This window comes from Grammomys surdaster, unplaced genomic scaffold (genome assembly GCF_004785775.1).
Source record: "Grammomys surdaster isolate TR1022 unplaced genomic scaffold, NIH_TR_1.0 125793, whole genome shotgun sequence".
Lineage (NCBI taxonomy): Eukaryota > Metazoa > Chordata > Mammalia > Rodentia > Muridae > Grammomys > Grammomys surdaster.
In genome coordinates, this window is record NW_021620624.1 from 863,712 (window position 1) to 887,967 (window position 24,256).

The 24,256-nt window shown below is 46.1% G+C and overlaps 1 protein-coding gene across 3 annotated transcripts; it reads right to left on the reverse strand.

Annotated features, from left to right (window-relative positions):
- Positions 1-2,858: 2,858 nt before the first annotated feature.
- Naaa (N-acylethanolamine acid amidase) lies at positions 2,859-23,825 on the reverse strand. Of its 3 annotated transcripts, none has more exons than XM_028789183.1 (11): positions 23,603-23,825; positions 22,558-22,722; positions 16,886-17,012; positions 11,403-11,493; positions 9,348-9,424; positions 7,796-7,968; positions 7,615-7,677; positions 6,687-6,753; positions 5,976-6,004; positions 4,127-4,204; positions 2,859-3,523 (listed from the first exon to the last, which is right to left on the reverse strand). In XM_028789183.1, exons 1-10 carry the CDS (start codon positions 23,821-23,823, stop codon positions 4,129-4,131), a joined length of 1,089 nt encoding a protein of 362 aa, XP_028645016.1. In that variant the 5' UTR covers positions 23,824-23,825; the 3' UTR covers positions 2,859-3,523; positions 4,127-4,128. The 3 variants fall into 3 exon arrangements, with proteins under 3 accessions (XP_028645016.1, XP_028645015.1, XP_028645017.1); XM_028789182.1 differs by having other exon boundaries at positions 4,119-4,204; XM_028789184.1 differs by lacking the exon at positions 23,603-23,825 and adding an exon at positions 23,179-23,370 and having other exon boundaries at positions 4,119-4,204.
- Positions 23,826-24,256: the final 431 nt, after the last annotated feature.

Genomic DNA, 24,256 nt, shown 5'->3' on the forward strand with positions numbered 1-24,256 from the left:
ACACACACCACACACACAAACATCACATACCACACACACACACACACTACACACACACACACACACACACACACACACACACACACACCACGCTCCTGGAAGGTTGAAGGAGCCTCACACACTTTAACAGGCTCCTCTCACAGTGACAAACAGCTGCCACACCTGAGGTTTGTTGTGACCAGTCTTTGTAAATCTCAATGACTTCTGAATTCTGCCACTCTGTCAGGGGGGCTCCCTGGCCCTCTAGGGCTTGACAAGTCAGCCAGGCCTTACAACATTCTTTTTAACCTGTTTCTCTGCTCAGTAACTGAGCCTCCTGAGTGGAGGAAAAGTTGGTTGTCAGGCCTTGAAATCCAGAAATCACTAGCGTAGCCCCTTCAACAGACTGACCTTCATCCCCAAACCAAACGGAAGTAGAGAGAATGACAGTAACAGGAAAAGGTATGCGAGGGACAGATGACAAGAAAAACAGCCTGTGGTCCTGGAACCTGGCTTCCCTGTCCTGCTGATAGAGTCAGGAAACTTCTAGCATCTTTGTTGAAGTCACAGTTGCCTAGTAAGGCACTCTGTGCTAGCCACAGACTTCTCTTCTGTTGGAGGCAACAGAGATATGCTTACTTAGGCCAAAATGATGTACAAATTCCTACAAAGATCAAGGGTGAATAAACTGCTCTATAAAACCAAAGAAACCTATATAACCTTGAACATGCCCTGAACAAGTGCCTCTTACAAACCCACCTTATAACTTCGTTTACTAAGAAAAAGTCTCCAATATTTAGTCTTGTTACAATACTCTTTGGGCAGTGTCGAAAAAATAGTTAAAGAGTGTGTGGTGTGTATGTGTGTACAGGCACGTGTGTGTTGAGGGCACTTGGTACTTTAACCACTTTTAGTGGATCAGGGTTCAATTCCTGACACTCCCGTGGTGGCTTGCAAACATTTATAACTCCAGTTTCAGAGAACTCAACACCCTTTTCAGACCTTCACAGGCACCAGACATACACAAACATTTATGTACGTAAAATAAAAAGTAAGTGTGTGCATGCGTGAGTGTGTCTGTCTGTCTGTGTCTCCTGGGGGACATTCTTATCAACCCTTAGAGAGGTCACTTAAAAACTACTAAGATACTATAGAAACCCACTATAACGACACTTAATTAAGTTTGACTCTCATCCACAAGTCCACAGCCATGTGTGGGAGTGTCTCACTGTTTCCCCAAAGTCCTCTCTCTCTTAATCCCTGTGCACAATATCTATGTTAGAAATGTACTTAATATCCAATTCTGCTTATACCGGCTTTCATTCATGGAAGCCACACATCCTGGTCTTGCCTGGATGGAGGTCCCTAGAGGCCAGAGAACGCTTGAGGATGCTCTGGGAGACGGAGGGAGCTAGGTTTCTATCTCTGTTGTCCACAATGACCCTTTTCCCTCCCATATTAAATTCATTGGTTGACTTCATGGTCTCATCCATTTCTGACCCACAGGCTGGGAAGTCTGGACTTACCTTCTAGGAGTGTTGCTGACTCTGAGACCCAAGGAAGCAGGCACCTAGCCATATGTCTGATCACAGTCTGTCTTCAAAGTTGGTGGATGGAACTGCCTGATTGGGCTGCAGGTCTAACAATATGACGCCACCTTTGACTTCTCAAAGAGCAGGATGACACCGACTACCCTGGCAATGAATTTCAAGTGCCATGTGACATTCACAATATCCACCTCCAAGCCCTGGGCAGCAGCCTGGGTCAAATGAGGCCTGGGGACTGAAGGCAAGTCTGCAGAGTATGGCACCACTTCTTGTGGTGGGTGGAGGATTTCCCCAGTCCTAAATCTTCTTACTCTTCTGGATTAGGAGGTACACTCTCAAAGCCAGCCCCGGATGCCTGAGCTCCTTAACCCAGAAACAGAGAGTGCTGACCCCACAGAGATGAGTTGCAGGTTGCCAACTGCTCAAGCTGCTCCACAGGAGCCACACAGGGTGCTTCCTGCAGCCCATGTGGAGGCTTCTTCTGTTTGCAAAACTTACTTAAAATATCCTGCCTTTCTCATGGACAGAATCCCCTTAGGATGTAGCTGAGGTAATTGTTAATCTACATCCCCAGGTCATTCTTCAGTGAACCTAAGATGCTTGAGTGTGTTAAACAGGTATTAATTCTTCCATGAATATTTGCAAAGAAATCTATACCCAGTTCCCTTTCCTACATCCAGTAGGAAATATAAAATAATAAACTATATTTAAAAACAGAAGCTCACAGTTTCAGGGTAAACAGGTAGAACACAACACTCGATGTCTTGGAAATTTTTTATTCTCCCTGATTGCATCTTGTGGTGAGAATTTCGTACTTTTGGTTTCTTTAAAAAAAAACATAGAAATATTATATGAATACGTTTTTGTTTTGGTCCCAGGTATCCCAGGGGATATAAGGCCACCTTGAAGCAGATGACTGTGATTTGCCTCATGCTCTAGCAGAGGCAGATATTTTCTGCGACTGTGTGATGTTTGGAATTCTGGGGACTTTTTGGAGGATATATAAATGCTAGAGCCTGGGTAGGTAGGTTGTTGGCTGATTGCTGATGGTTGTGGTTTGTTAAGTAGAAAGAAGAAGAAGCAATTAGATATCCTGGCAGCAAAGATCAAACATGCCCCAAGGGACTTGACATCCCTAATCAGCGGAAAGTAGTGTAATGATAAAATCACTCCCTCTCTCCACTATCCTTTTTTCTCTCCTATCTAGGGTTTGAAGAGTGCAAGAAAATGGGTGGAGAAGGGTGGGAAAAAATAACCTACAAACTAGCCAAAGTGCAGCTAGCACTTTTTGACATTTTGTTTTAACAAACAATAAAGAATGACAGGAAATTATTTAGTGTCATACAATTTTCAGAAAGTAGTTTTATTTTTTAAAAGGTCCATATTTTAAAAATACATTAGAAGTTTACAAAAAGTGAGTTTCCACTATGTAAAGCATGAAGTCAAAGGTCAGAGGAAATACCCTCAAGCAAATTCTACTCAAATTAGAGGTCCTTCCTCTTTGGAGAAAACCTTTGTCTGTCTATCTATCTATCTATCTATCTATCTATCTATCTATCTATCTATCTATCTATCTAATGGTGCAAACTCTGCCACTGAGCCTCACCCCAGCCTTAGGAGAAACTTTCTTATGGGGCTTGTCCACAAGGCTTCCTTCCACATGACGGCCATCTTGTTCCCTTCTTCAGTGGAAAAGTAGGAGTGCGAACACAGAATCACAGGACACTTGTGACTGGTCGAATGCAGCCTGACCTCTGAGACCAGTTATCTGAGTTGTTCAAGCCAGGGTGGGTTGTTAATGAAGCTCAAGGGGACCAGGAAGTCAGGAGGATGCAAGACAGTGGGCTTCTGTCCTCTTCCTCCAGACTTGTGCCGAGAGACCTCTCCCTCCACAAGGCAGAAAAGCTCCCTGAGAAGGGAGCTGGTGTTGCTCAGGAAAAATGGTACAATATTTCCAGTCTCAGACATCTAAATCCAGCTTTTTGATGATAAATCACCTGGTAGGGAAGAAAAAAAATACATGATTTAAATTCAAACAGTAATTTTTTTTACATTCCCATGACAAAAGATTGACCTACCCATCAGGTCAGGCTTAACAACTCAGATACCTGAGCAGAAGAGCCCTGACAACTGGTACTGTCCAGAGGTGGAGTTTAGGGACACAGGAAGGAGACCCCAGTTTCCTTACATCTTTCCTTTCCCTGTGAGTTCACTGGTGCCTTCAGGTAAATTCTGTAGGGGTCCTTTGCCCTTCAGGATCTTCCTTCTGAGGCTCAAAGCCTCACAATTGCTTTGGAGACTAACTGGTTTTCCTAAATATCTGCCCCTTCGTATTTGAGGAGATGGCAGCCAGCCTTGAGAGCAGAGTCTGTGAAGGGGCGCTGGGCAGAGACACTGAGAGAGTTCAGTGTCATATAAACTCTTTAAAATAAAATACCTACTGATTGGGTATCATATGCTAAATGCTTGTCAGAATATGTACTGTACTTTTAAGTCTTAGGAAGGTCATCATCGTCTGTGAGAAGCACTTGTCACCCTACCCAAGCAGTAACAATCTGTCAAATTCTTTGAAGCATGGGCACACTCACTCACCTGCTCACCTTCAGCTCAGGTTTCTGATCTTGGTCATGTACTTGTCGGGCTCGGCAGCACTCATAACTGTAGTATAAATTGTGTAGCTGAAATAACAAGACAAATTCTTACACATAAGTCACCTTCCCTCATATTACCCTCCTGCATCTCCTGGGATGCAGGATAAGGATGCAAAGAGGTAGAATGTTTAAAACATAAACCAAGAGGGTCTAAGCAGATTGTCTTCCTATTCCAAAACACTATTTCGATCCGAGTCGCACTTCTAAATTCTGATTCTTTTTTTTTTTCTCGAGACAGGGTTTCTCTGTGTAGTCCTGGCTGTCCCTGGAACTCACTCTGTAGACCAGGCTGGCCTCAAACTCAGAAATCCGCCTGCCTCTGCCTCCCAAGTGCTGGGATTAAAGGCATGCGCCACCACTGCCTGGCCTAAATTCTGATTCTTCAAAGTTCATGCTGTGGTAGTGAGTAGCAGTCAGCCATATGTGGACCTACCTCTAGCAAGACCACTGCCTGTTCTTTGCTTGAAAAGGGGCCCCTCTCCAACTTCTTGCACAGCTGCCCTTCAGAGCAAACTAAGCTTCCAATGGCCTTGCCCTTAGAAGAGTATGTGAGGAAGATCTCCAGGGAAAGATTGCCAGAGAAACCCTAGCTCACAGACTGTCACAGTCAATACCATGGGCTAAAAGAGGGAGGAATAATACTTAATATCAACAATAATATAAAAACAATATTTAAAAAAAACTTTTTTATTGTTTTGTTTTTGAAACACGGTTTCTCTGTGTAGCTCTGGCTGTCCTGGAACTTACTCTGTAGACAAGGCTGGCCTTGAACTCATAGAGATCCACCTGCCTCTGCCTCCCAAGATGTGGGCCACCACCACCTGGCTAACAATATTTCTAAAACCCAAAACAATAGATACATTAAAAAAAAAATCACAGTGAGCTGGGGTGGGGGGAGCAGAAACTTGAAGGTGACAAACAGTCCTAACAGGGACTCAATGAGGACTGTCTGTGCAGACTGAAGGACAAACATGTCACCACCCATCTCCTTCCACTATCCAGGTCATCCCATCCTCTTGGCTTTGGTCTGGTTTTCTTGAATTCCTTGCCTGATTGTGATATGTTTACCCGACCCTCTTCCTCAAACTAGAACACCTGTCCCCGTTGCTTTGCCCTGTTCACTATGGTCTCCATCAAGGATATCTGCTCCCCACCCCACTCTGACACCCCTCCCCACCCCCACGCCCTGCCCCACTCTGCATCCACCCATTCCCCTATCCACCACCACCACCACCCACCACCGCCACCCTGCACCGCCCCCTCCCACAAGCCAGGATGTGTGTGAGGTTGTAACAAGGTAACCAAAAAGCAGGTTAAAGCCGGGCAGAGCCTGCCTCCAGTTTGCTTCTGCTCATTCACTGCTCCCCACTGCTCACCTGCTGCACACAAGCACGCTAGCTAATCTGTCAGGGAGTGCCTATCTAGAAACTGGTGCTTGCCTAAACTACATCAACTCATTTCAAGGCTTAACCCTGCAGAACCAGAACGGGGACAGTGAGCAGCCAGACCATGCCCTACCAGGAGGAGCTACTCTGGATGTCGGACTCCATTCTTCCTCTATTTAAATCTAACCACCTGCAATTCCTTGAAGACCAGCTCTGACTCACAGAGTCATTTATTTGTTGGCCTTCTCAGCATGTTGATTGAAACTCCTCTGCTTTCCCCCAGTTCGTGTGTCTTTAACTGGCATGTAGGCAGGTGGCTGGGCTAGTCACCTGATAGTGTGGGGGCTTTTGACCTGGCCACAGTAACATTTTTCCTGGTGAATGGGAAGGAACGTGCTGAACACATAACTTACTTGTTATAAACAGGAAACATGGATAAAACCTGCATAGGAAAAAATCAGATTATGAAAACATAGAAGAAACACACATAGAGTATGTGTAAGAATATAACCACTGGCCCTGTGAGATGGCTCAGCAGGTAAAGGAGCTTGCTGCCAAGTCTGCCAAGCCTGAAGACCTGAGTTCAATCCCTGCAACCCATGTGGTAGAAAGAGAAAACAATTCCCACAAATTGTTCTTTGACCTCCTTGTGTATGGTGTGGCGTGAGCATGCACACACCACACACACACACCACATACACACACACCACACCCACACCACACCCACACCACACACACACACGTATACACACACACATACACCACACATACACACACAACACACACACATACACCACACACACACAACACACACACACATACATATACACACACATTTTATATATATATAAAAAGAATATAGCCACTTAACACTTCAGTGTATCTCAGGATAATTCAGCCCTGTCCTTTCTTTCTAGAACAACGAACATATTAAAGCTATGATTATTTCTCTCAATATGAAGACAAACTTAGGTGAAGGCGGATACTTTAACCTACACAGAGCCAAATTCAGAAACCATCATGTGCTTTTAAAAATGTTTTCAACAGTATAGAACTTTTACTGCAACATTTCTCCTGATTTTAGAGGTTTACACCCCAGGTAAGGTAAGCATTGAAAGAGTTACCTGGAAGAGGGTCTCCAGACTGAGGTGAGCTTGCCCTGTGGCATTTAGGGCTTTGATGGCTGGTGTTCTATAAGAACAATGAGCGACAGTCACTAGGTGCTTCTGAAAACCCCAAGTCTCATCAGATATCATTTTGAGAGGCACAGCACAAGGCCCAGATTCTCCTCAAAACAGTTTCTAAGCATCCTTCCTGTGTCTGCTGGGTCCCACTTGCAGTGGGATTCATTCCGCTGGACTCCCTCAACCTCATGCTCAAGAAAATTGGGGCAGTAGCTGCAGAAATTGACTATTGCCAAACATGTGGTGCAATAGAGATTAGTGAGGTATACTTACTTCCTGTAACCAGATGACTCATAGTGTTTCTACATTAGAAAGCGCGGTGCAAGCTCTTGTATCAGCAGGCTAATTGACTAATTGGTTTATGGGAAATGACTTCCTTCCAAATAAAGCCTTACAACTGTAGCCCATTAGTTAGCCCCTCCCTCACACTCACAGGTAGATGAGCAAAGGCCCCAGAGGCCCCATAGAATCATTGGTGGGGTTCATGATAGGATCCAGTGCTCCTTGACCCCGAAGCCAGGGCTAACTTCATCCCTCCAGCCAATACCACCTACTAAGAGGTCCTCCCCACTGCTCCTCCACACCCTGTCCAGGCCCTAGGGAGAGGCCAGGTATATTTTCTGGAAGGAGGCAGCACCTGGAGGGCTCTGCTTTTCCTGTTGTAGGAAGGGGATAGTCTCCTGATCATGAGGAACATTGGAAGTCTATGTGTCGGGCTTGGTATCATGCCTCTGATCATAGTACAAGGAGGCTGAGGCAAGAGGATTACTCTGCATTTGAGGCTAGCCTAGGCTTTAAAGTAGGTTCCACACTAGCATGGTAAGGACCTATCTCAACGAAACAGGACAGGAAACCAAGAAGAGTCTACCTTCGGTCATCCCTCTTGGGTACAGGCTTCCAGTGGTCGTAATTCGTCTCAACTCGGAACCACCTGCAGTAGAGTACAATAACCTGTCTTATCCAGCGACACTTAGAAGAAATATTAAATGTAAAAATAACTCCTACTTCAGCAAATAAAGATTTGATAAAGAGACTGTAATTCTACTCACGCTCCATTCAGAGGGTCAAGAGGCCAAATGTCCGCCGGGCCACCTCTGTCCCTGGTGATGACTAGTCCCTCCTTGGGCGATGTACCCCCAACAATGTAATAAACATCGGCAATGAGGGGAGTCTTGGCCAGCGTGTAAACAGCTGCTTCAAAGTTTTCTGACTCACTCAGGGTCTAAACAAAAAAGACAAACCAGTATTGGCAAGCTCATCCAAGGGGAAGGCCCAGATTGCAGGACACACATTCCAAACCTCCTTATGCTAAGTAAGCCAAGGCTGTAACCTGTAACTCCTCTGGCTCTCCTTATGCTAAGCCAAGGCTGTAACCTGTAACTCCTCTGGCTTCATCCTGTCATGGGGACTCCTAAGGAAATAACAAAACTCCTCAGCTTTGGCTGAGGAACTTCTAGCGGCGGCAGGAATTTCTCAGGACAGCTTGTCAGTCAGTCCCACACTGGGCTCACCTAGACTTGGTATGAGACAGCCCACACCTCCCATTCATTTATTCTCCCTGTAACCACTGTTTGAATACTGCTCTGGTCTGGGCAATGTGCTGGGGGGGGAGCCAGGATCTCACTCTCAAGAAACCTTCCGATAACATAAGACGTGACCAGGCAACAGTGACACGGTGAAGTAATCATGGAAGCCACAGTAGGGAACCTATCTGGAGCACAAGAGCTCAAGGACCAAGAGACAAACAGCAGTCTCACTGAGAGAGCGGCTACAGGCTGTGGAGCGGCTGTGGGACTGAGATCAGTGACCTCAACTGGCAATGGCTGGGAACTGTGGCATCGTGACACTGGAATGAGGAGACAGACTAAATCTGAGAAAATGTGCAAAGGTCTGAAGCGAGCAGTGGAGGGGGTCACCTTCCTTCTGACTCCCCGCTTCCGTTTGGGCTCCTTCCCTAAACTGAGCTGCCAAGAACACCCTGCGGCATGACCCTCCGGCCCCTCCACCTTCATGACCACTGCTGGTCACTTTCCGAGAGAAGACGTTTTACAGTCATCGTCCTATTAAGACACAGGGATAGGAAAGGGGCCAGATGACGGGACAATTCAGAAGCTAGGGTCACCAAAGGCTCTCTCATGTGGCACGGAACCCACAAGACCTTGACAAGACATTGGGAGTTCCCCAGCCTGGTATATGTTGCTGGAAAGATGAGATGTCTTTATTACTCTATTTACATTTGTTTTGTGTGTCTACTCTATGTCTCCGATCACCCCTTCCTTATCCCGTTACTCTTCCTTTAAAGCAGCCAGGTGCCTCCGTACAGATCAGAGCTGAGCTGTGTACAAATCACACCACATTCTTGTCTCTATCCCAGTAGTATAGACCTGCCCTTGTGACTGTTAAGTAGTATCCAGCTTTACCACTGATGTTTACTATGGAACGTCACAGATGCCTCTGGAAACACTAAAATGCTTCTTCTTAGGGGACGGGGGTCATGTGAAGGAAGCGAAGCCGCACGGCGTGGTCAGTCTGTTTAGATGAGTGCGGGTGGGGCGGGGGGGTGGGGGCGGCGAGGCGGAGTCCACACTGCAGGCTACTCACTCTGCGGATAAGCCAGCTGATGGGGGAGTGGCCCAGTGAAAGCGCCGCGATCATATTCTCCCACCACCGGCCTTTATCTGCGTGCATGAAGAAGCATCGGTCAGCCCACGGTCCAAACACCATCCACATGAAAAATAATCTTAATTAATAAAGTTTTCTTATGACACTTATTTACATACTTATTTTTACTGTGTGTTTAGGTGTGGCCACAGCTGCAAGAATCAGTTTTCTTCCACTTTGTGGGTCCTGGGAATTGAACTCAGATCCACAGACTTGGCTGCACGTGCTTTTACCTGCTGAGTCATGTAGCTGGCCCCCATTCACAAAATGTGTTTTCTTTCCTTATATTATAAGCTAATATGAAAGAAATTTTAGCTAACGAAGAGTGATTTTTTTTTTACTAGTGTCCAGCTTTTAAAGGCCTGAATTTCTTCCTTAAAATTTATATATTTATTTAGTGCGGGGGGGGCACACGGGGGTGGGGTGTTTAGCCAGCTTAAATATGACAGCTTTTCATCAAATGTGTACGTTACAGACTAACTCGGTTTCTTTAAATTGCTCATGTTCCAATAACCACTTTAACAAACATCTTAATTCACAAGATGATGGATCAAAGCCAGTCAAAGCCTGTCATTTAAATAAACATATACACTTGGAGACACACACACACACACACACATACACACTTAAAAAAAAACCAAAAACCAAAAAACCACCTTTCAGCCTTGTCCTGCTGTGGCTGAAACTCAGATTCATTCATGACTGATGTTTGAAAAAAATGTGAATAAATACACAGGGATAAAAAGCTGAATACTGAGATGGGGGGCTCATCCAAATGAGTCAATAACAGCATGATGCTGGTCAGGGGTCATCAGGTGAGGAACGTCACATGAATGTTCTTTGCTCTCCAAGTCCCTAGGAACAGCTGTAAGAGGTCACCTCTCTCTGGGCTTTCCACATATTATGGAACTGAACACTGCCTTGAAGTTTGGGCAATGACATGGAGTTGTTAGCAAATGAAACAACTCAACTAACTGGCCCAGGCCCCAGGAGATGAGCCGGAGAACTCCCCTTCCTCCATCAGCCACTGCTTCACTTCGTAGCCTCAGTTTCCAGCCCTACGTCCTGCATGGTCTCTAGGGTCAGCTCTGCCTCCTTCCATGAGAAAATGTTTGAATACCTGCACGTTAAATCCAAGAGGTTCACAAATGTTGCTTGTGGACAGAAAAACGGATTTCTGGATGAACTGGATATCTCCCCCGTGTTCTTCTGACTCTATCTTAACCCAACACAGTCCAGGCTCTACCAAGAAGCCAAAGTAAGGGTCAAAACCATAAACCAGGTCTAGGCATGGTGGTGTGTCTGCAATCCCAGCTGATACAAGGAAATTCTAGTGGTGTGTGTGTGTGTGTCTGTGTGTGTGTATGTCTGTGTGTGTGAGAGAGAGAGAGAGGAGGGAGAGAGGAAGGAGAGGAGGGGGTCGGAGAGACATAGACAGACACACACACAGACATAGACAAAAAGAGAGAGAGAGATAGAGACAGACAGAGACAGAGAGACAGAGAAACAGAGGGAGATCTGTTTACTCTTCCACCTAAGACTCCCTCATGGCTTCTCTTCTGCTTAAAACTCCAGGTGCTCGTTATGCTCAGTCTCCTCTGCAGCTCCAATGTCCTCCCTGCCGTAACTACGCAGACGCTGTCTCATTTCTGCGATGGACCAACTGTCACACCTGTAGCCTTGTCCATGGCTTTCAGACCACAGAGATCTCTGGCCTCTGCAGACAGAGACTGGGATCACAACGGTCAGGGAAGGTCTGCCCCTCCCCATGCCTCTGTGCCTCGCATCAGCTCTTCCTTCACTCCTGTGGTTCTAACCAGCACCCGAGATCACCCTCCACAGTCACGGGCTACTTTCTGTCTCCCCTCAGCAAGCGGAAGTCCTGGTGCTGGAAGGTTCCTTCTACAGATTCTTCTGGTCAAGCCAGTGAAGGAAGCACCCAGAAAACCTCAACAAGGATTTGGTTTAAAATACTCAAGAGTTTATTTTAATTACCTCGTTCATCACCAGAAATTGTAAACTTGTGTGGACTTTGACCTGTCCACAGTCCTACATAGCCAACAAAAGTGGTCCCCGTGAATACAATCTGAAATTGGAAAAAAAAAAGGCATTACTTTACTGCTCAACAGAATAGACGCTGAAATCTCTTAATTTCCCTACATGCTCCTGCAGTTTTTTGAGTGAGGAGTGAGTGAGGAGTGAATGAGGAGTGAGTGAGTGAGTAGTGAGTGAGTGAGTAGTGAGTAGAGAGTGAGTAGTGAGTGAGGAGTGAGTGAGTAGTGAGTGAGTAGTGAGTAGTGAGTGAGTAGTGAGTGAGTAGTGAGTGAGTGAGTAGTGAGTAGTTAGTAGTGAGTAGTGAGTGAGTAGTGAGGAGTGAGCAGTGAGTGAGGAGTGAGTAGTGAGTGAGTAGTGAGTAGTGAGTGAGTAGTGAGTGAGTAGTGAGTAGTGAGTGAGTAGTGAGTGAGTGAGGAGTGAGTGAGGAGTGAGGAGTGAGCAGTGAGTGAGGAGTGAGTAGTGAGTAGTGAGTGAGTAGTGAGTGAGGAGTGAGGAGTGAGTAGTGAGTAGTGAGTGAGTAGTGAGTGAGGAGTGAGGAGTGAGTGAGGAGTGAGTAGTGAGTAGTGAGTAGTGAGTGAGTAGTGAGTGAGTAGTGAGTAGTGAGTGAGTAGTGAGTGAGTAGTGAGTGAGTAGTGAGTAGTGAGTGAGTAGTGAGTGAGTAGTGAGTGAGTAGTGATTAGTGAGTAGTGAGTAGTGAGTGAGTAGTGAGTAGTGAGTAGTGAGTGAGTAGTGAGTGAGGAGTGAGGAGTGAGTGAGTGAGGAGTGAGTAGTGAGTAGTAAGTGAGTAGTGAGTAGTGAGTGAGTAGTGAGTGAGTGAGTTGTTAGTTGTTAAGATGAGGCTTTACTATGTAGGACAAGCTGGCCTTGAACACAGAGATCTGCTTACCTCTGCCTCTCCTGAGTGCTGGGGTTAAGAGTATATGCCACCATACCCAGCTTCTGGGATTTTTTTTTTAGAGGTTTGAGCATAACAGAATGAAACTCTGAAACAGCATTCTAGAACAAAAGTTCTTAGCCGAGTTGGGAGAAGTGTTCATGGAAAGAATTCAGCAAACAGAAAAAATGGGTATCTATCTATCCATCTATCTAGGTGTTTTGAGACACGGTTTTCCTGTATAGCCCTGGACACTGGAACTCACTCTGTAGACCAGGCTGGCCTCAAACTCAGAAATCCGCCTGCCTCTGCCTCCCAAGTGCTGGGATTAAAGGCATGCACCCCCAAGCCTGGCTCTCCAAACTTTTAGTAAATGTGTTTGGCAATATAAGAAGTAATTCAGGTGGTGCCTGTGACTTTATCAGAGGACTTTGCTGGTCCTTGGACACAAATGACAGAGGATACAGACAGATGACTTTCTACACCATCCAGTGTCATCACACAGGAGTCCTGGTAGTTACCAGACTCGCTGCTCAGTCAGACTACTGAAAAATTTAGCATAACTGACTGTTTCTAACCCTGTGCGTTCTGTGTGTCTGTGAAACATTATTCACCCAAAAGACTTCCATACTGACAGTAGCAAATGGAGTCTGACCAGAAACTTGTTTTGAGTTCATGACAAGAGACTGATACTGTACATGTAAGCTCTGTGGAATTGAGGACATGCAAGCTCTGTGGGGGAACAAGTGGAGCAGCTTACCCGTAACAGATGCTTTACAGTTTAAATGCTTTAAAAGCCATCCTACGGGCTGGAGAGATGTCTCAGTGGTTAAGAGCACTGAATGCTCTTCCAGAGGTCCTGAGTTCAATTCCTAGCAACCACAGGGTAACTCACAACCATCTGTAATGGAATTGATGCCCTCTTCTAGTGTGTCTGAAGACAGCTACAGTATACTTATATACATAAAATTAATTAATTAATCAATCAATCTTGTAAATTAAGAAAAAACAAGCCACCCTACACCCAGCTTTCCTTTAGCCCTGTTCTCATCACCATAAACCAAGTCACAAGCTACAGTGGCTGAAAGATACCTCCAGCAACCATCTTCAGTACCAGGCTTTGTTTATTCAAGGAAGAATTTAGAAAGGTGTACAGTTTGTATTGTTTATAAAAGCTAACTAATATTTCTTGTTTGTTTATTTGTTTTCAAGACAGGGTTTGTCTGTGTAGCCCTGGCTGCCCTGGGACTCACTCTGTAGACCAGGCTGGCCTTGAACTCACAGAGATCTACCTGCCTCTGCCTCCCAAGTACTGGGATTAAAGGCTAATTAAGATTTTTATATTCTGAGAAAGTAAATAAACCTAGATTAGTATTATTTTTATCTTTAAAACAGTATCAAAGTTAGGTGTGGTCATACATGCTTTTAATCCCTAACACCCTGTACCCAAGAGGCAGAGGCAGGCAGATCTCTGTGAGTTTGAGGCCAGTCTTATCTACATAGTGAGTTTCAGGACAGCCAGTGCTACACAGAGAAACTCTGTCTCACTAACAAAACTCAACGAAACTTAATATTAAACTAATAACCTTGCTTGCAGGGTTATTCGGATTCACTTCACCTGGCTGTGAGAATAACTTAGGGTGACGGAACTGTCTGGAAGAAGGCATTAGTTTTCTAAATGAGCTCCCCTAGACTTCCCGAGTGCCCCCTTAAAGGCCCCCATCTCCATCGCAAGGGGAGCACATTCACCCTGTGATTGAAACAGAGACAGCTCTGTGGTTAAAAGCATATACTGCTCTTGCAAAAGACCAGAGTTCAAGTCCCACAAAATCCTACAATGGAGTTACAAACAAACAAACAAACAAACAAACAACAACCACCACCACCAACAACAAAAACCCCACAAAGCTCTTTTAGGAGCTAGATATGGAGAGACGGCTCAGTGGTTAAGAGCATTTGATGCTCTTCCAGAGGACATGGGTTTAGTTCCAGCCCCGCATGGTGGCACATGATTGCTTTCAACTCCAGTTCCACAGGATCTACCTACCTCTTCTGGCCTCTGAGGGCACTTGCACACACGTGGTACACCCACATACACCCAGTCCCACAGACATACACATAAAATAATAAAATAAAATAAACCTAAAGCCTCATTCAAATGCAACCATAGGGGAAGACGAAAGGAACCCCAAAATCCCACAATCCTCCTGTCAAGTCATTCACATGATACGCCCTCAATCTTGAGGGAACACACTCTCACTCCCAAGGAGGCAGGAACAAAGTTAGGAAACCCAAACCACATTTTGCTTGCAATCGTTGTTCAGGGAAGCTGTAAGGTGTCCTTCTTTGCAGTTCTGCATTTTATTTCTACATAAATGAACTTCCAACCAGCTCTTCCAAGGCAGTTAACATAAACCCTCATCCCATGATGCTTACAATCTAACCATGGCTGAACAATGGCCCCTGGGAAAAACTCAGAAGGGGGCTGAAGGCTGAGGTCTGGCCCATCTTACATAGCTTCACTCCTACGTGGTTTAGGGCACATGAGTCTGTTAGGCCTGGAGTGTTCCTGCTGAGCTAGCTCTCCAACCCTGTACAACCTGCTCTGAATTTAGCAAAAACATTTTCTTACTTAAGAGTCCTCTGTATAAAAACAACACCCTGCATGGATTGGGAACAATCACCTAAGCGCCGTAAACAAAGCCACTGCACAGACTGTTCCTGTGGGACCTCCAGCATAAGCAGGAGCTAGTGAAATAACAACCGTCGAATGAATACTTCAGGTTGACTACACTTAATTCTTGGACACTAAGAATATTTCTTCCTTATAGAAAAGCACAAGGTGGTAAACTCGCATAACCACTCCATCATGTCATAATGATATTTTAGCAAATTTTTGGAGATTAGGGGTCTGCCGAGATGACAGCAGTTAAAAGCACTCACTGTTCTTGCAGAGGTCCTGGGTTTGGTGATGTGAACCTACTTAAGGTTGTGTGTAGCTCACACACAACCACTGTAACCCTAGTTCCGGGGGACCTGGGCCCCCTTCCAGCTTCTCCAGACTCCTGTATGCACATGGTCTCACACATTTACACATAAAATAAAAATAAGTAAATAATTTTTAAAAAGAACTGATTATCCATTTGTATTACCATTGTTGCTGCTTACAACTGTGCTTTTGAGGTGAACAAAAAAAAAAACTGTCAATAATATCAAACTAAGTGAACAAAATTGAGAGAGGAGAAACTTTCATTAAATATTTCTGTATTGCTTGAAATCTTTTACGAGAGAAAGGTTTTCTCTATCAGGTGATCAATTGAGTATTCAGTAAATATGTTTCTGTTATTGCTGAATCAACCGCAAAATGCAAAGAATACAGAGAATATAATCCTTGTCCTTAAGGGTCAAACCACGCCTCCCCATGCTCCTTTCTGTTGCACAGCCGAGGTACACTCGGCACATTCCATCACCACTGCCTGATCAATGCTGCTCTCCAAACGCTTCCAGTCACGTGACCATAGTGCATATTAGTCCCCATGAGTGCCTGATGCGGTGGAGGTCAAAAGAGAGCAACACATCCCCTGGAACTGGAATTGTGGATGGTTTTCAGGTGCCATGTAGGTGCTGGAACTGAACCTGGGTCCTATGTAAGAGCAGCCAGCGTCCTTAGCCACTGCCAGCCCAGGATTTAGCCACCGTTTATCCAGCCCTACAACAAGCTTTACACCAGTTTCATCCTAACAGCGATTTCCATGAAGCAAATGTTAATGTCTCTGAGCTGGAGCCTGCGTAACCGGATTGAGTAATTCTCAACGGAATGGCAGAACTGTGCGAACCCAGGACTACCCCACCTTAAAGCTGGGTGTCCCTCGCCACCGTGCAGCCCCTCCCTGTTCCAGAAGCCACCAGAGCAAGGAGAGCAGAGGAAGGTGCAGAGTATACACAACCTTTGCAAGGCTGATCACGTCCCCCAAACAATGTACCTAAAGGAAACTGTTCTCTTTAAGTCCAGGCCCTCAAAACAATGACTGACTCGCCCTCCTATGGGCATAATCGATATACACCTCTCGTGGTTTTTTCTCAGGAAGTTGATGGTTTGAGGATTATTTGTAATCGAGGAAAGGAGGGACTTGCATGTGCTGCTGTGCACGTATGGATGTCAGAGGACAATTTCAGGTGTCACACCTTGCCATCCACAGTCCTTAAGGGAGGGTCTCTTATTCACCATATAAGAGGGTCTATGCCAGGCTAGCTGGCCTCTCTCAGAGCTTCTCATTGAGTTACACGAGCACTGGGATCACAGACACCTGCTAAGTCCTGCTTTGTATGGTTTTGAGGATCCAAACTCTGGTCCTCGCACCTACACATCCACTTCATCCACTGAGCCGTCTCCCCCAACCTGCTGTCTGGCTCTTTCAGGGAGAAGTACCTAAGTTGGCAGGGCTCCCAAAGGGCTTCTATTCCAGATGAGACACCCTGCCAATTTCTGCATCTCGCGCGCATGGCTGTTCCTGCTCCTGGTCTCTGCATCTCGCGCGCATGGCTGTACCTGCCCATTCTTTACAAACTGCACGTCCGCCGTCAGATTTCGTAAGGTATTTCCAAAAGGATAGTCCAGGTTCCGGCCATGATAAATACGGCCTTGGGAGTCTTGGGCCACGATACTGGTGCAGAATCTGAGCAAAGGAAAAGCCCAACATGAATGAAGGCAACAAAAACAAAGACAGTGAGATTTCTGTCTTTAAAACAAATCCTCAAAGCATCAGGTTTTCTTGCTTATCGCAAGCATAAATGCTATAATATGCTCTTATACAAGAATATGGAACTACAGTTCCAGCCAGAAAATACAACTGGACACAACGCATCTAGACCCTGTCATTGGCCCACCGGATGCTGATATGTATGGGTATACCAAACAAGACTTTCGTCTTCCCGGGCGGTGGTGGCACACGCCTTTAATCCCAGCACTTGGGAGGCAGAGGCAGGTGGATTTCTGAGTTCGAGGCCAGCCTGGTCTACAGAGTGAGTTCCAGGACAGCCAGGACTACACAGAGAGACCCTGTCTCGAAAAAAACCAAAAAAAAAAAAAAAAAAAAAAAGAGTTTCATCTTCCCTTATGTCCCGTGTGTATGCAGGGCACAGCTAGACTTCTGAACTCTATTCATCCCTCTGCTTGCTGCTATGTTACCTATTAACACATTATTATATAACTCAATTAGCTAGCCCAAGCTACCCTGTCCCCATTATTGTTAGAGCAAGTACACACACACACACACACACACACACACACACACAAATACTAATTAAAATAACTAAGAGGAACTCCAAGTTGGGCATAATGACAAAAGTCTTTAAACCCAGAACTTGGGAAGCAGAGCCAGGTAGATTTCTGTGAATTTGAGGCCAGCCTGGTCTACATAGACAGTTTCCAGACCAGACAGGGCAATCCTGTCACAAAAATCAATCTATCAATCTTTTAAACAAGCTTTTCTGTATTACTGATTTTCTGTAATGATCCAAGATTACTTTTTAAAAAAAATTTAAATTTAATTTAATTTTAAAATCAATGTTACATTTATAATTAGGAAAAAACAAGTATTACCTCATTGGTTTGTCTAAAGAAGAAATTTTGGTGATGTTTCAATTCTTAAGGTTTCTGATCTGGGCCTGGAAGGCTCACGTAGGGTTGGGGACCCAGGTGAGTTGGTGAGTGGTTAACATTTGTAGAAGTGGTCTCAAAGTTGATATTTTCTAAATGGTGGCAAGGTGACTATCATTTCCAAATCATTTTTGGGCGTGCCCTGGGACTCACCTTCTAGACCAGACTTGCCTCAGACCCTTTTTCCCAAGTGCCAGGATCAAAGGCATACACCACCATTCTGGCTTGCAAATCTTTCAATGTGACCTTTCCTACAGGAGCACAGGGGACAAGGACATGCGTCCGCTTTGGGCATGGGGAGACTTGTGCTGAGCAGCACTGGAGCTCACCAGCTCCGTCCCTCCGAGGCTTGGTTTCCTCATCCTAACAGACAATACCACCTTCCCCACAGGGCTGTGCTTCTAGGCAGCTGCGGCCAGGAAGACTCAGTAGTTAGTGCACAGTCAGCACTCACACACACCCAGCCTTCATGAGGGAGAACAGAGCATTTCCTACCTGAACCTGAGGGCGCTTTAAAAGGAAAATTAGGCAGTTTAAGAAACACTGTAATCCGAGATACAACATTAGAATCGCTTTACCCGAACGTTTGCTTTAATCTGCTTGCATCACAGACTTGGTGAGAGATGCTCTGATTTTTTCATTTAGTAAGCCAAAAGAGAGGACGCCGTTGGAAGTCGAGGAACAGGATAGTAAGGTTAACTGAGTCCCTTTTGAGCACATGAGTTGAGCAGAAGCTCCTTCCCCCAGGAAAGGCAATTCAAATGCTTCTTAGGAACTGTGCTCCTCTGAGTTTGGGAGGTTGCCATAGAACCATTTGTCATTCCAAGAACTTCCCCACCTTCATCTCTTTAAAAAATATCTTTAATTAATTAGTTAATCAATTTTTGAGTAGGGGGAAACAGGGTTTCTCTGTGTAACAACCCCCTGGCTGTCCTGGAACTTTGTAGACCAGACTGGCCATGAACTCAGAGTTCGAGTGCCTGTCTCTGCCTCCCGAATGCTAGAATTAAAGGCATGTACCACACACACACACCTCCGGGCTGCAGGGGTGACCTTCCTTCTTCTTAAGGTAGCCAAAAAGCTATAAGCACCTACTAGATGTCCATGCAGACCAACAAATTGGGAAAAGATCTTTACCAATCCTACATCTGATAGAGGGCTAATATCCAATATATACAAAGAACTCAAGAAAGTAGACTCCAGACAACCAAATTACCCTATTAAAAAATGGGGTATAGAGCTTAACAAAGAATTTTCAATGGAAGAAACTCGAATGGCCGAGAAGCACCTAAAGAAATGTTCAGTGTCCTTAGTCATCAGGGAAATGCAAATCAAAACAACTCTGAGATTCCACCTCACACCAGTCAGAATGGCTAAGATTAAAAACTCAGGTGATAGTAGATGCTGGCGAGGGTGTGGAGAAAGAGGAACACTCCTCCATTGTTGGTGGGACTGCAAGATGGTGCAACCACTTTGGAAATCAGTGTGGCAGTTCCTCAGAAAATTGGACATAGCATTACCTGAGGATCCAGCTATACCACTCCTAGGCATATACCCAGAAGATGCTCGAACATATAACAAGGACATATGCTCAACTATGTTCATAGCAGCCTTATTTATAATAGCCAGGAGCTGGAAAGAACCCAGATGTCCTTCAACTGAGGAATGGATTCAAAAAATGTGGTATATTTACACAATGGAGTATTACTCAGCTATTAAAAACAATGAATTCGAGAGGTTCCTAGGTAAATAGATGGAGCTAGAAATTATCATCCTGAGTGAAGTAAGCCAATCACAAAAGAACACACATGGTATTCACTCACTGATTATTGGATATTAGCCCAGAACCTTGAAATGCCCAAGATGCAGCTCACAGGCCACATGAAGCTCATAAAAAAGGAAGACCAAGTGGGGGTGATTCAGTTCTTCTTAGAAGGAGCAACAAAATACTCAAGGGAACAAATATGGAGACAAAGTGAGGGACAGAAACTGAAGGAGGGGCCATTTGAAGACCTTTCCACCTGAGTATCCATCCCATGTGCAGTCACCAAAGGTAGATGCTGATGTGGAAGTCAGGAAGTGCATGCCGATAAGGGCCTGATATGGATGTCTCCTCAGAGGCCTTCAAGAGTCTGACATATTCAGAGGCAGATGCTCACAACTAGCCATTGAACTGATCATGAGGTTCTCAATGGAGGAGTTAGAGTGAGGACTGAAGGAGCTGAAAGGGTTTGTAGCACCATGAGGAGAGCAACAATACCAACCAACCACAGCTCCCAGGGTCCTAACCACCAGCCCTGGAGCACTTATGGAGGGATCCAGGGCTTCAGCTGAATATGTAAGAGTGGAGGGCCCTGCTGGGCACAGGTGGAAGATGAGATCTTTGACCTCATGAAGGCTGGATGCCCCAGGGGGTGGGAATTTTGAGGGTGGGGAAGTGGGAGTGGGGGGGGGTAGGTGGGGGTTACATCCAAGGAGAAGAAGGAGGAGGGGTAAGGGGGTGGGGGTTCCCGGATGGGTGGAGGATGGGGTAAGGGGACAACATATGAAATGTAAATAAAATATCCAATAAAAAAAAAGAAAAAAAAAAAAAAAGATGTCCATGCAGGGTGGGAAATAAGTGTAGCACTTCATAGTGCAAGCACTGTGGAGGCTGAGGCAGCGGGATCAACAGTAGGAGGCCAGTCTCAGTCACACAGGGCAACTCTGACTCAGCAAACAAACAAAGCAATCATCTGAAAGGCAGAAACCTTGGCGGTCCTCTCTTCACCCCAGGACCTATTGCTGAATCTACAAACATGTAAGGATCCTCCTGCCCTCTGCCTAGGATGGAACCTTCCACATCGATGGGGGTATAGGGTACCCAGAGTCCTCTGTGACTTAGCCCCCCTCGAAAGCAGACTCCGAAAGAGCAGTGTGAGAATGAGCACAGCATGGTCGCAGTGAGGACCACACCAGGGGCTAAGGAGAGCCTCACATAAAGGAAAGGTGAGCCCACTGCAGGGTCACAGCAGGAGAGTGTGTGAAAAGAATATAGTTCCAAAAACTTCTTGGACAGTGTGTTTTGAGCAGGGTTTTGGGGGATGGTTGGGTAGATTTGCACCTTTCTGTAACCTGTGGATGCCAGAGGACAACGGGATCTTCCTCTACTGATTTTCTATCGTATTTATATTTGCGTGGGAGAGAGGAGTGTGCATGTGTCACAGCGTGCTTCTGGAGGTCAGAGGACAAGCAGCGGGGATCAATTCTCTCCTGCCATGAGATTGACCTCACGAGCTCATACTGGATAAGCACTCTTAACCCACCAGGCTATCTCTTCGGCCTTCCACTTTACCTTTTGGAGAGATTCTCCTATTGAACTTGAGGTGACAAGCTCCCATAATCCCCCTCTCTTCTCCCACCCCAATGATTGGGTTACAGGCACATGGGGTATACCAGCCAGGGATCTGAATTCAGGTCCACTCTATCGACAGCAGGCACTGTTATCTACATACCCTTCTCCCCAGCTCTTGAGTAGTTTTTTCGAGGTCGCCTCACAAACTACTCAGATATCGATCTCAGGCAAACAGAAGCCCTGTTTGTTTATCTTTTTTATTGAACACACACCCCAAAACTGATCAATCAGGGATACAGTCTTAACTCAGGAGCTGAACTGTGACCACCAGCCAGAATCCTATAGAGCTTTTAAGCCTGAAACCACAAACATCTGTGTTAAGTTATTCCACCATGGATATAGGGGTAGGGAATTTCCCTAGGAACATGTCCCACATTTATCCTGTTCTCATTGGTTGGGGTATTCAGCTATGGTGGGGGACTTGCCTTGCCTAACATCCATGTCTTAACTTTTCTACCAGGATGTCCATGTCTCTTTCTGTCTAGTACGACATCAATTCCCAGGGAGGTCTTAGGGACTTAAACTTTATTCTATCCCTACTCAAAATGGAAGTCTTATCCCAAATAGCTTCTTATATTGGGTGCAGGTGTCTCTTTTATATTGGGGTCCCTCCCAGGAGCAGTTTATAAAGGCAAGAAGCCATAAAAACTCATACATAGGTGCTGCTGGGTGGTTGGTTCTGGTGCAAGCTTATTGTGGCAAACTGTACAAAGGAGTTCTAACTGCCCTCTATTGTGATTGGTTTCCAAGAACACCAAGACACAGAACATAACAGAATAGGCAACCAGCTCAGGCACGAGAGAGTTTCCCAGTAGCAGCACTTGATAAAGTGTCCTTACATCATTAGTAACAGTGCACAACGCCTGGCCAGACAGGCAACAGTTCCAAGGCCTTGATAGTTTGGAAAGTGAGATGCTTTCTAGATCGCTGACGAGATAAAAGTAGGCTTTTCATAGAGAGCAGCCGCTCACCTCTGGAAGTCCTCCAGACACATGCTGCTCTGATTTCCCTGGGGAGTCAGAGACCTAAGGTGACTTCCAAACTGCAGTCATTATCTTGTCTTACCTATCTCAAAGCAAACGTATCTCCTCCATTCATTGTGGGTGCCATGAGTCCCCAATAGGTGACAATTAATTGACTTTAACCCATCCTAGCATGGGGCACTTACGCCGAAGCCTCATAGGCCAGATTGACCAAGATACCATCGGCCAGGCTGAGGTTGAGGAAGTCACAAATGCCGCGGATCTCGTCAGTGAAGGGCTGAGGCAGGAAGTTCTCCACCTTCCACACGATTTCCCCGATCGTCTTGAGTACCCACTGGGGAACTCTGTTGCTAGAAAGGAAACGCAGGGAGCTTGTTTCTCCTCTCGGAGTATGGACAGGGCTTCTGTGCGGGGACGACGGGAGAGGAATGTTAAGAATCTAGGTTATTTTCAGAGCTGAATCACTGCTGTGCTGCTCCATTCCCAGCGTCCAAACCGGAGGGAACAAACCTGGGCACGATAGTGCAGGGCTGTAATCCTAGCTACTCAAGAGGCCGAGGCAGGAGGATTGTAAGTAAGGGCAGCTTACGTTTCACAGCGAGATTTTCTTTCTTTCTTTTCTCCATCATAACATTTCTATTCTATTCTATTTTGGAATTTCATACAATGCATCCCAGTCACACGCTTCCTATTCCTCTCGGGTCCACTCTCCCACCTTTGCCCCACCCCCTAAAAAACAAACAAACAAACAAAAAACAAAACAAAAACAAATCACCAAATCCAATTTATGTTGTCCATATACTCACTAGAGTATAGTCAAACTCCCAGCTTCCAGCGAGTCCCTCGAAATGAAAATTATAAGGGCTGAGATACACTCAATGGTAGAGCAATCAATCATCGCTACCTCCAGTGCTAACCTCCATGGAGAGGAAGGCCAGCCAGGCTGCTCAGGGACGAGGAGGCTCGTGGACTGCACGTCCTACGCTGCAGCTTAGCATACTAGGTGATACCTTGTACGTTACCCTGACCCGGAAAACCTACGGTAGACGTGCGTGCCACCAAAGACTCCCCCAAACTTGAGAGCCGAACCGGCCTTGCTGTGTCAGCCACCTACTGGACGCTGCACAGAGCAGTGGGGAGGATAGCGAGGCAGCGGTGAGAGGGCAGGGGTGCAGCACCAGGAAAGAGCAGAACCCGGTTGCAAGTTCACTGGACCTGTCCAGCGCTCACCCAATGACCTGCGCCACCGCGGCGCGCACGAAGTCTGGGTCGTAGTGCCGCAGCAGCGGCAGCCAGCGCTGCTCCGGGGCCGCGTCCAGACTGACGTTGAAGAGAGGTGGAGTCTCGGGGACGACAGCCGACAGCCATGGACCCGACAGCGACAGCAGCAGCAACAGAGCCAGGGCCAGGTGTGCCCCATAGCAGGCGGCCCGGGTGGCTAGGGTCCCCATGGCTCGGACTGCTGAGGCCACCACCCGACCAATGAGCTTTTGCTGTGCTGGGGAGGCGGTGTGGGAGGCATGGGGTGGTGCTAGCACTGAAGGCGGGGCCTGCGCTATGTCGCTCCAACCGGTCAGGAACCCAAGCACTGACACCGCCTCCCGTCCCAGCGGGATCAGGCGGGTTTCTCACTCACAGCTAGTGTCAGTGTCACACCTCTGTGGGCTAAGAGTGTGAGCTTTGGTGTGTATGTAGTGTGTAAAAGGCTAGGAATGGATGTAGTTATAATCTGGTGATTTGTGCTACATGTAGGGCCAGGCCTCGCCCGAGCCCCCACCCCCTACTCTATGTCTATCTTAGATTTCCCAGACTCCTTAGCATTGTTTCTGTCTACAGAACCTATCCTTAGGGGAGATGTCACATGTACTTTGTAGTTTGGTGACT